This window comes from Falco punctatus, assembly GCF_963210335.1.
Source record: "Falco punctatus genome assembly, chromosome: 1".
Lineage (NCBI taxonomy): Eukaryota > Metazoa > Chordata > Aves > Falconiformes > Falconidae > Falco > Falco punctatus.
Window position 1 is genome coordinate 110,302,876 of NC_137580.1, and position 12,111 is coordinate 110,314,986.

General features: G+C 38.4%; 1 protein-coding gene across 14 annotated transcripts in view; it reads right to left on the bottom strand.

Annotated features, from left to right (window-relative positions):
* Positions 1 to 12,111, bottom strand: part of BCAS3 (BCAS3 microtubule associated cell migration factor) — a 369,789-nt gene that overhangs the window by 207,935 nt on the left and 149,743 nt on the right. For all 14 annotated transcript variants that reach the window (XM_080382869.1, XM_080382866.1, XM_080382870.1 and 11 more), the window contains 3 exons: positions 9,546 to 9,670; positions 8,731 to 8,896; positions 7,447 to 7,547 (listed from right to left, as the gene is read on the bottom strand). In XM_080382869.1, coding sequence (XP_080238995.1) covers positions 7,447 to 7,547; positions 8,731 to 8,896; positions 9,546 to 9,670 — 392 coding nt within the window. The remainder of the gene's footprint in view (positions 1 to 7,446; positions 7,548 to 8,730; positions 8,897 to 9,545; positions 9,671 to 12,111) is intronic.

Consider the following 12,111-nt stretch of genomic DNA (forward strand, 5'->3'; position numbering starts at 1 on the left):
TTTTAAACACAGTAAAAAATTCCAAATATGAAATATTTTTTAAATTGCCAAAACTGTTCTACAACCTGTTTTACCTGTATCACTTACAGTTATAAGTTCGTGTATTTTTATATATATATATATATATATATATAAGTACACACACTCACATTTTCATGTATTATTTGGAGAGAATACTTGAGTCATGATAAACACTTAGGAACTAATTTTCTGAAATTCTGAAACTCATTTTTCTGTATAGAAATGTCCTCAGAATTTCAAGGAACTATAATCTTTTCCCTAAGGATCTGGATTTTTACAGGACATTTGCACAACTCCTTTGAAACTGCTGATGCAGAGACCCAGGAAGCTCTTTTTAAAAGGTATGTTGTATTCTTTTATTATATGGCAATAGCAAAGCAGAATTTCATGAAAATGATCCACTAGGTAGAGGCAATTTCAAGTAGAAAGAATAATAATGGCAAACTGAGTATGTAGAAAATATAAAAAAATTTTCCCATCTGGATAATGAAGCTAAACATACGTACCCAAGTAACTACATGAAATCTCAGCTGTGTGCCGGTTGCACACACAGTACCAAACTAACAACATCAGACAGTTTCCCATCTTTAAGCGGATCCCGCTAACAGCTCACAAAGAGTTAGCTGTAATACCCCTGCTGAGAATCAGGGGGGAACCTGGCAGCATCATCAAAATGCAACACGTCCTGTCATCGGGGCTGGCTCAGTCTACCACAAGGCTGGTTTCCCGTCCGCCCAGACTGACGAAGCAGCCTCCCCCATGTGCCTTCCTGCAGGTGGCCCGCAGCTCTGCCGTGCCACCTCCACCACCCCGACTGGTCATGGATGGCACGTATTTTCCTGCAGTTTTAAGCCCGTAACACTCAATCGACACAAGTTTGCAGAAAGGCCCTCATCTGTGGGGCATGGGTACATCTGAAACGCCAGTAGTCTGGTAACATTCATACAATCGGTACATAAAAACCATGGCAGTTTAAAATGTTAACCCACACACCACCGCTTGTTCCAGCTCTTCTCCCAGGCTTCCCAGAACAGCAGCTCATATAAACTCAACTGGGCTTCACCCACTCCAGGGTAAGGTCAGAGAGCTTTGTTTAGACAGCCTTCCATGGGTGGATTATGTGAAACTGGCCAATGTTGCTTTGAAGTGCTAGCAGCGCTGCTGCAGCACCAGTAAAGCCCAGCAGAGACACTGCAACGGGCAGCTGAGGGCACTAACCAGTGAATCTGCTCCCAACTCACCTCCGACCACAGCCGTGCAGAGATGTCACAGAAACAGAGCAAAAAGGCTTTGAACACCTCGTAACTACATGATACCGTAATTGTTGTTATAGAACAGGCTCTGGTTTTGATCAGTTTTATTATCTGAAATCGAGCTCCGTTGTGATAGACATTGAACATACACAGAGCACTCCGGCCTCATAGAACACGCTACATACACACACTCTGAGTTATGTGTATGGTGGGGCACGTACCGTAACATCTATGTTTTCATATTAGTGAGAAAGAATACGCTATTAAATACACACACACAAAAGAGTGCAAGAAGAAAAACAGAGGTAGAAGGCTGAGAAGTGGTAGAACACTAAATGTAATTATCAGCCCCAGTTCATCAACCTATTACCAGACCACCATCATGCTCTGCTGCGCAGGGAAAAAGGCTTGCAGACCAGAATGACCAGATTCCTTACTGTGCCTGCTCGACATAACTCACACGGCAGCACTTTGGCTACCATTACATGCATCATAGCTTGTTTTTCATAGTATCTGTCTTCATAGCTCAGTTATTTAATATACTCTCCACTCTTACTCTCAACCCTGCTTTCCATGGCACAGTATTAGCTAGCTCTATGTACGGAATTTTTATTTCCATCACTGGAATGTATGAAGGGAATATAAAATAGGCTATAAAGAACCACAACGTTGCTTAGAGACAAAAGTCTTGCTCAGGGTGCATAGCTTTCATTAGAGGGAACAGGAAGTGCAAACATGATGTCAGAGTTACAGAGATTATCCGTATAAATTGTGTTATCATTTAGCCCAAACAAACAGTGAGGAAAAGCTAACCCCCTCCCTTTGAAGACAATGAATAGTTACTAAGTTTGATTCTAATGAAAGCTATTTTCAGTAAAATTCAAGATATGTACAACAGTTGGTCCAGAAATGAAAATCTGTTGTAACAGCCAAAAGTCAAAGGCAGCTATAAATACAGACCTTAATCTTTTCAAGAATCCCTTAATGAAGTCTATAAAACTGATTATATCTTCAGGCCTAACTCAAGTGCAAATTCTTACTCAGAAATAAGTAACGGCCCTGCAAGTATTACTTGGAGACCAGTACAGGAACAAAGAATGAGAATACAGAGTACTGGTTTGAATCCTACCATCGTGGAATATGAATTACATCGCATTTAGAATAAACAATTAATGAGACAGCAGAAGCCTTGGCTACATGTCCATTTTTTTGAGAGAGAAACAATTTCCAGAAGCGGTCAGAGTGGGATAAAGAAACACTGCATCATTCCTTTTAACACAACAGAAATGGTCTTTGATTATTTAAAAGCCAATTGCAAAGATCTGTCTTCAAAACCTCCTATTGGAGGTTTAATAGCAGAGAGGTGCAAGTACACTTACCAGCAACACTACAGTAAAGTAGAGACTTTTGTTTTAACAAAATCTATATTTATACGATTACATTTCCTATGGTTGAGGGCAGCTGTAATTAATGGATTTCCCTCCTTTCCCTAATGCAGTCATTTGTCAATTTAAACACAGAACGTCCAATCAATTTTGATGTATTTAGTAAGCAATTTGTCAAACAGTACTGCATACCAGTTAATATATTAATTCTTGTCATTGGCCTGCTTCTGACAACTGCAGGTCGTCTCCATAAAACTGGTCCTGATGAGGCAAAACTCTTGCTTGAATGTGAAGGTGCCCTTTCCAGAGCCAGAGGAGAGAAACCATATCTCATTTTATTCAATACCTTTTCTTAAGCAGTTTTGGGTCTGATTTCAGTTTTTTTTCATGAATGTGTTAATTGTCCGTGTTTCAGATATTCCAACTACAGTCCATTCCTCCAGTGCAATGAAAAACTGAATTCAAAGAGGAGGAGTAAGGAAGAAAGGAAGTAAGAAGTATGAAATGAGGAGGTAAGACTTTCTGCTGTTATGCAAAGTTATCTATTTTCGTTGCAATGTCATTATGTACCGGGCACACATTTGTATGAATTAAAACATGCAAAAATGGAAGACACAGGAGTCAGAGAAAAGAAACACAGGTTAAGTCAATCAAGCACGCAAGACTTTGGGTCATGGTAATAGAGAAAAAAAGTATTAATTAGAAAAAAAAATCTGAACACACAGAGTAGAATTTCATGGACACAAAAAGTGCATCTTAACAGCATGCCTCAAGAGTTTATACCACCAGAAGCATCTTAATTCCTAAGTACTAAACAGCAGGAAACAAGCAGTATGTAAAGAATAAGCGATGATGAAACTTGGCAATTCTCTGAAGAAAGTCAAGTCCTTTACACTGCAAGTTCCCGTGGACACCAGAAACCCTCCTGTGGCTGCACACAGTGTCCCACACAGCTCTCTTCCCACTGCCAGGTCTGCTATGGCAGTCTAACCATACCAGGTGATGCTATTTATGGTATAGGAAAAGCATCTAGGTAGAATAAAACGTGACTTACATTCCCTTCCTCTGTTGTGATTAGATTTAGGGGTTGCTCAGAACACGAGCAAATGAAGAGGGAATACTACACGCAGAAGTAAGGTAAAATGTATTAAATTATTTACGTATTAAGTCTGAGAAGGGTAGGAGAGAAACATCTAGCACCTAACACCCAGCACTGAAGTCCTGAGGACTGCAAATACAGGGCTTTGCAGGGTGATCTCTTAGGAGAACAAAAGCAGGTCTGAAAGCTGCTCTGTCAGAAGGCGAGGAGATTCTTAGGAATGTTTTTTTTTTCACTCTGACCAACTGCAAAAAGCCCACAACAGTTAGGAGCAGGACATAGACACTTCCTGCAGGCCAGCCGGCTGTGGAATTTAACATGTAAGTTCGCTTTCAAGCCATGAACTTACAGAAAGGTCCAAATCTCTTGCTACCCACTTTCTCACCTCCCTGCACCAGCCACAGCCGTGATAAAGTGCTCAGGTAGGTAGGAACTGCCTACTCCGAGCCAGGTTTCTGCAGCAGATGTCACAGCTGACCTCAAAGCAATGAAACAGCTGTGCTAAGCCACTCACAAATACCCTTGGGATAAAGGTCTTGGACACTTGTTGTACAAAATATTTCTTCATACAATGGCTCCTTGTTAATTCCTTACGAGCTGTGAATATCAAAGATCTTTAAGATTCTTTAAAAATATTAAAAGCTGAACTGCATGTAAGTAACTAAATGCAGTATTTTTAGAATATTTTCTTTTTATCGCAAGAACTCACTGGCCTGCTTGATACTTTTCAGAGACTAAGGAAGATTTTGGTCCTGTGTTTTGGCATCAAACTGAATATTTATGAAAACCTGCACAGTATAGCCCTCCAACCAGACCGCCAGACGTTTCATTGTTCTGTCCGTCTGCTGACAGAGGTACTCTGTGCTAAAAAACACACTGAGTATTTTTCAATGACCCAGGGGGCAAAGGTCGCTTATTATAAATGGATAATGAGACCTAATGCAATGTTCTGAGTGTGGACAAAGAAAGGGTCTATCCATACCCCCTTGTGACTTGGTCATTCAGGCTTTTATTTCCCCTGCACACTTAATGGAGCCAAACAATTGGCAGAAATGCTATACAGAAACTGAGAGAAACTGCTGTATTCTACCTCTGATAGACAGATACAAATAGTGACCCTGAAACGGCGCCAGAATTCCTCTTACCACTAACGTGGCAGACAGATGTAACATTCACCCTAAGCCCCTATTTAGCCATTTGCTGGCAATTAAACTTACTGACGGAAGTGATAGCACATCAAACCACAGACTTCAGCTAATGTCAACCCATTACATTACTGCAGGTAAGCAGAGCCCGACAACTTCGATTTAGCATGTATTTAATAGGGGGAAAGCTAACAGGTGCCCGGGATTCTTTTGTGTGAATCCTGGTTTGACTCAATTTTTTCAGAAACTTCACTGAGTAGCTTCAGCTAGAATAAATCCAGAAGACAAATAAAACTTCAAAGAAGATCAGATATATACAAATTTCCCTGTTAATGACATTTTTACTATGTTCTCTAGATACTTTTTTTGTCTTCAGTGATTATTATTCTCATTTTCTTTACATTCCACAGCCATCTTAAAGAATTCCTATTATGTGAAATAAAACTTTAATTAGAAGTCTTAACTGTAGTTCAAATAATACAAATTCATTATTTTGTGGGAATTTAAGTTACCACTCCTCCTTCTTCCTTTAAAAAACTTTTCAGTACAAACCCATTTGATATGTGTAGTATTTGAGCTGTTAATGAAATACACAGTGAACCACATCAATCCCTGATTTCAGTATGTGGGATAAATGTGACCTCTGTACAAAAGCACTTATACTCACAGAAAGCCTTTTGTTCAGACCATATCTTAGCAATACATTGCTTTTAATTTCAACAGAAACTAAAAAGCAGACAAACTATTTTTACAAAATGTCCAGAATTCTCCAGAGAGCATCCTGTGCTCTTGGACCCATACTGCAATAACTGCATACTACATACAATAATTGGTATTTACAATATTTATACATTTGATAGTATGCAGGGGAAATAGCTAAAACCAACAGGGATGACAAAGGCATCTAAAACTAGAGCAGAGAATTTGGGGAGGGCAAGGAGGGGGAAGAAATCTGGCCCAAAGAGGCAAGCTGCAAGGACTCGCAAACATAGGCAGTGTTTGTGGAATAAAGCCAGTTTTAGAGACTGTTTCAGGGCTACTCAGCAGCAGGTGTGTAAGCAATGGTTAAAAAAATAAATATCAAATGAATTATCAGCAGCACAAGCAGACTATGGGTCAGCAGTTACCTTAAACTACAACATGAAATTAGACCTACGCTCTACAGTTAATAGCATCTGTTAAAGGTTTGGTATAAATTACAAATATATTTGTTGACCTGATTGTACACAATGCTTCAAAATATTTGTATGAAAATTTAAGTATAGGCTCGCACACCTAATTTTAGACATACTCATTTGAAAATAGTGATCTATATTTGTACTGTGAAATATTATATAAGCAAAATACATCATTGCAATATCCTTTTATCTCAAAGCAGAATTCTCATACCTGTAAGTAAAAAAACACCAGAATCCAGCAAAAACTTATAGCCAAAAGGCACATTTAACACAGTGTTGTGCACTTTTGATTACTTTTTCACAGTCTTTTATACCTTTTCAGTTTTCTTCCCTTTTCTCTGCAGCATGCAAAATGGAAGACCCTAACGCTGTAGGTTTCCACAACATTTTGAGCTTAGAGCACATTCAACAGATGGACAGGTAGAAGCAACAGATCTAATCTGGCACCGATGTTGTTTTTACCAGTCACATTCAAACTGCCTTTTGGCCCAGATGTCCACTTTCTGCATTTTAGAATGCCTGTGTCACGTAAGTGCTGGCGTTAGCTGCACTGACAACTGTGCAGAGGGTCTAGTTTCCCCAAGAGTACCGCTACATCTGCCAAGAGTTGTTCCCTTGTGAAACTTTGACTGTTGCCTCACTTTAATCTTGACTATACCCTAGGCAAAAAAGAGAGACTTGCTACTCACTGTTAATATTGTCCTCTTTTTTTGCATTGTCAAAATAAAAAAAATAACATGAATACTCATTTATCTATAAACCAATATAAAATACATGACTTTTTAATATATTATATAAAATATACTATATATCTGTAGATATAGGTCTATAAATGTTTTCGCATAGGCAATGCTCTGCACATTGGTTCCCTGTGAACAACGAGGCTGGGTAAGACAGAGGACGAGGCAGGTGGGCAGCCGTCCCTGGAAGCGATGCCAAGGCTCCCAAGGGAAGCAGCTGTCTGAGACTCTGGCTGGAAGTAGCCCAGCAATCAGGAGTTCCAGGGGAGAGGGAAAATGCAGATGCACTCGTTGTCACTGAGTACTGAATTCACGAGAGGAAATGGCTAAAAGCATGCGAAGAAATGAGGTGAAGAAACCCCGAAGACTTCAGGGTATCAAGTGGGTCACACTTTCAAGGCCAGCCAAGCACTCATACTTTGGCTATGTGACAACCTCACAACTTTGACTCATACCAAAAAGAAGCTATATTCACTACTCTATCATTACTAATACAGTTACACACAGCCCTACTCTGCATTTGAACATACACTGAAATAAATGCAGGCTGAAAAACCAACTCTGAAAGTCACACTCAGCTTAAAACATGCTCGTGAGACAAGACAAAAAGTTGTCAGCTACTTACAGCCAGCCAGAAGATACTGGTAGTACTGTACAGCATCTGCAGCCAGGAGCAGTGGATGGTTTGCATTAAATGGTGGTTGGAGTTCATTCCACTGAGGAGTTCTGAGGTAAAACACAAGACTATTAATATTTAAGCTAATACAGAGTATGTAAATCAGTGTTTCTGTCATCACATGTAATTATCTATACAAGCTCACAAAATGTTTGTAATTATTTAAATTAGCTTGTTCAAACACTGCAATACACCACAGGCAGTTGAGCAGCAGGACCAAATCGCGCAGATTGTGAGGCAAAGACAATACTTGTTTGTCAACTGCAGCATGTATTGCGCAAAAAAATGATGAAGGTGGTTTAGATTAAGTTGGTAAATACATTTAAGACGACTGTATGTCACACTGACATTATACAAACACACAACAGAAACCGGGGAACTTTTTTGTTCTGTTAACTAGCATTGCTTTGATACTGTAAAGTCACTGAGCATTTACAAACTGTGAAAATAAAGCTGTGTAAAGTTATGGACTATTGATCCAATTAGAGTTTTCAATTCCATTACAACCTACTCATTTCAACAATAATGGTCTAGAAGTCTGTGTTGTAATTTTAATTAGGGTGGGCCATTCCTAAATAGCTTGGTAAATCAAGTATTGATCAATCTAGTCCAGCCATAAGCAGCACTAAGGAATATAGGAGCCAAGAAAAATCGATAGAAAAATATTTTAAAACGTCAAAAGCACTGACAACATTTTCTCATCAATTTTTGTTTACTTTCTTCCACATGTCAGGAATAATTTCTCCAACGGTCTTAAGAAATGCAACCTTCATCTGCTTACAGGATAACTTGCCTAATTCTTTGCAGTGCCTCATTGTGGAAACCTCACTCATGTCTCATGGCAGAATTCTGTACTTTAACACTATTAAAATAATTGTTTCTAGTCCTTACATAAAAGCTAAATTACAACCCGATCATTTAAAATCACCAATTGATAAGGATCTCCATTGATCTGTAAACATGGTCAATGTAGGCTCCAGGGCCACAGAGGTATTTAAATGGTTATCTCCCATTCAGACAAGTAAGCGCTAACAGCACTACATGAAAAGTCAAGCCCGAAGTTTCTATCACCAGTCCTCTCTTTCAATGGAAAACTTTAAGAGTCATTAAGATGAAGTTTAAGATAAAAATAGGGTGAAAAATCATGATGCAGTTCATTCACCCCTTCCAAAAAATACAGATCACTACCATCTTCTGGACAAAAAGAAGAAGAAAGTAAAAGGAATGAGCTACCTAACCAAAGTCCAGCTGGCTCTTGGGCACGTCATCATTTCCAAAGGTGTGTCATCACTAATCTTCGGAGCAGTGCTGAGCGGCCGTGGTTCCAACACGTGTTCCACCAGGCTACCATAACAACTGATAATATACAATGACTCCACAACAAACTGTTTTGATTGATCTGTTTGCAGGAAGAAAGAAAATCTTATTTCAGTAGCAGAGCAGAAACAGAAAAAAAACGTTTACAGAAATAGTAGGCTCATTCTTTTAAGTCTCTTGCCTTTATATGCTTGCAGGCAAAAGGTGACTTAAAAGAAGTGAAAGGCCTGGAGAGACAAAGAGAAAATTGTACAAAGCACACCATTTTTCTTTTTTTTCTTTCTTTTTTTTCTTTTTTCTTTTTTTTTTTTTTTTTTCAAAAAAACTTTGGGTTATCGCATATAAGAGAAGGTGGAACAGTTTCTCACCAAGGTGTGTTCAGGTAATCACACAGTACTAAACACGCGGCTGCACATTTTATTTAGCAAAGGTGTCTCACCTTTACCCTCACAGCTTCTTCAGTGACACTTCACACAGTATCTTTGGACTGAACTACCAATGTTTGTTTTCTGTCACTGTATCATAATAAAAGATGAATGATTTATTTCACTCATTAAAATTTCTTGTAAACTGTCCTATTTACCAAAAGCACCCCAACCGCATTCCCAGAAATCTCCACTGTCACTGAGTTACAGGAGTAAAACTACAGATAAGCACCTACTACTCAGAGGTTATCAGAAAAATAGAGAATTTAAATTTAAATGCAAGACACACTTTTGTAATATACCAACCTTTTTCCCTTTTCAGACCAGGATTGTTTGCAAACCATGACCTTGATGATCCAAAGACTGCAGCAACACAAAACTCTCCTCCCACAGACTTACTGGGTGAAATCTGTGGAGCTGGTTTGGATTTGCTTAAAGAACAAAATAAATTTATGGAAGTTAATTCTCAAAAATTAAGATGCCATGTGCTTAACGGTCATTCTAAGATATTAATTCAGAAATGGTGACTATCTGCAGTTCCCATAAGATTTAGCAGGATTTACAGATGCTCAGCAGTTCTCAATAATAGGTTCCAAATTCCCCTCAATCACTGAACTCATTAACTTGAAGAACAGCACTGGCTTATAATGGAGAATTAGCTGGACTGTTTAAAAGACCCAATATTGAATATTTGCATTCAATAAAAACAACTTCCAAAGTGAAAACATTTATAATTGTAAGTCCTTTGGGAATGAAAATACAGATTCTGGGTCAGTCATTCCAGGTGGCTGATATTTTCTTGTGTTTTCAAAAGAAACTTAGAAATTAGCTAACGGTGACTACTGATAGGGTGTAACTCAGCACATTACTGATGCCATTGAGACCACTAGGATATACATGACATGGGCAAAAGGGCAAGAGGGAAAAACATGCGGAGGATACAAGGAAAGGGAAACAACGCATACACTCATGAGCTACGTGTTAAAAACAAATCAGGGATTATATTATGTAAAAAGAGATTCAGATACATTCTTCTCTGAAACTCCACAATGTGCAGGTAGCAGATACAGGGGTTTATCGTTATGTTTTATTGAAACAGCATGTAGCATTCCACCTTACAGGAATCTGAAGATATGTAACATTCGGCTTTGTATAAACTCAAAACTATGTTCAGAGCATTGCCCATTTCCTCAATTTATTAAACTAAGATCTCACCCTTTCCTTAAAGGAAAAGCTGTTTGAGAAGTTCACAAAGGATTCCTCCTTTTCCATGTTCCCCTTTTCCCAGTTTTTTAAAGTGGATTATTTTGTATTTCTCTGTACTGTTTCACTGCTTCCTTCTCTGACTACCTTTCTCTTTCCTTTTTTCTTCTATTAATTTCTTGTTCCACAATGTATCAGCCTGTGACTACACCATCACATAAACCCAGCCATTTTTAAGTAATGATCTTCAATTGTGAGAAATGTGTGTGCGCATATATGTATGTGCAAACAAAGCAGTGGAAAAATATTTTAAAACAGCAGAAAGCATTTCAAACACTATACATAATTATAATGGCACTTAGTTCATACTACTTTTTTTTCTTTTGCTAATGACAAATTACTTGTATACAGGTGAAGTTCAACAGACTGAAGCAATAGGGATATTAAAGCAAGAACAGATTATGGATCAACATAATGTAAAAATAACATAAGAAAATAAAGTTAAACTAAAACTATTATTCAAGCTGGGCTTCTCTAACACTCCTGCACCTGGCTGCAGAGACTGCACCTGCCCACAGACCTACATCTTGGTCCCTTACAGCTCAGTCCTGAGCTCAATGAAATAAATTGCAAAACTCGAGCTGATTTCAAACAATTTCCTTCCAACAACTAGCTGCAGTAAGTGACATGTGGAAAATATGGCATATGGTTAAAAACACACAGCCTCCATCATTACTGTCATGCAACTTCAATCATTTAATACTGCCTTCAACTTGAATTCACCTAAAGCAGCAATACTTCTTGTGTAGCACACTGGAAATGAGGTCATTTATGAAAATAGGAGAAATAACTAATTGCTTGCGCTCACACTGTATTTTCAGACAGGTTTCTAAAAAGGGATTTACAGAAAGTACAACTGAGCTTCCCAACATCTTGTACAGTGTTACTCTGCCAGCTTTACTGGCGGACTCACTGAACCACAGAGGGGCTAAGCTAGCTACTTGCCATAAATCACACACATAGCAAGCCTAGGGTCACACGTTTCATTGAGAGAATAAAACACAAAAAACAAAACCAAACCTTTCAAAAGGAATTCCATCACACTGACCAGAGTCAATGGAAAGGTTCAGACAAACCTTCATGGACTGAGACCAGCCCTGAACACCTCACACATGCAGGAGAAGCTAGAACATCTCAAAAGAGCAATTGCAATTTATAGTCAGTAACTCTGATATTGAACCACCACAAAGCACTTAACATCCAACTGTTAAAACTACAGCTACAGATTACTGGGTCAGAAATCTGAGTTCCAGAAAGTTACTGACTATACTACCTTGCTTGCAGTGGCGCTTCATGGTCTATATTAAATTATTTAAACAGCTGTTAACATATTAAGTATGTATCAGCTGCTCAGAAAAATTCAGAATAGATTTCTTTCACTTTGAAATAGTTCTCTGTCACAGAAACAGTATTTTTAACCAATTCTGTAACAGACTGTGTATCGACAACTATTTTTACTTCTCACATTCCAAACATTCGTACATTAATGTTCTTTCAGGAATGAAAATATAAATGTATCCACTAATTAGAATCTTGCTACTTACCGATCTGTACTGCAGTCAATAAATTATTGGTTTTAATATAGAACAAGATTCTTCAGAAGGACAGT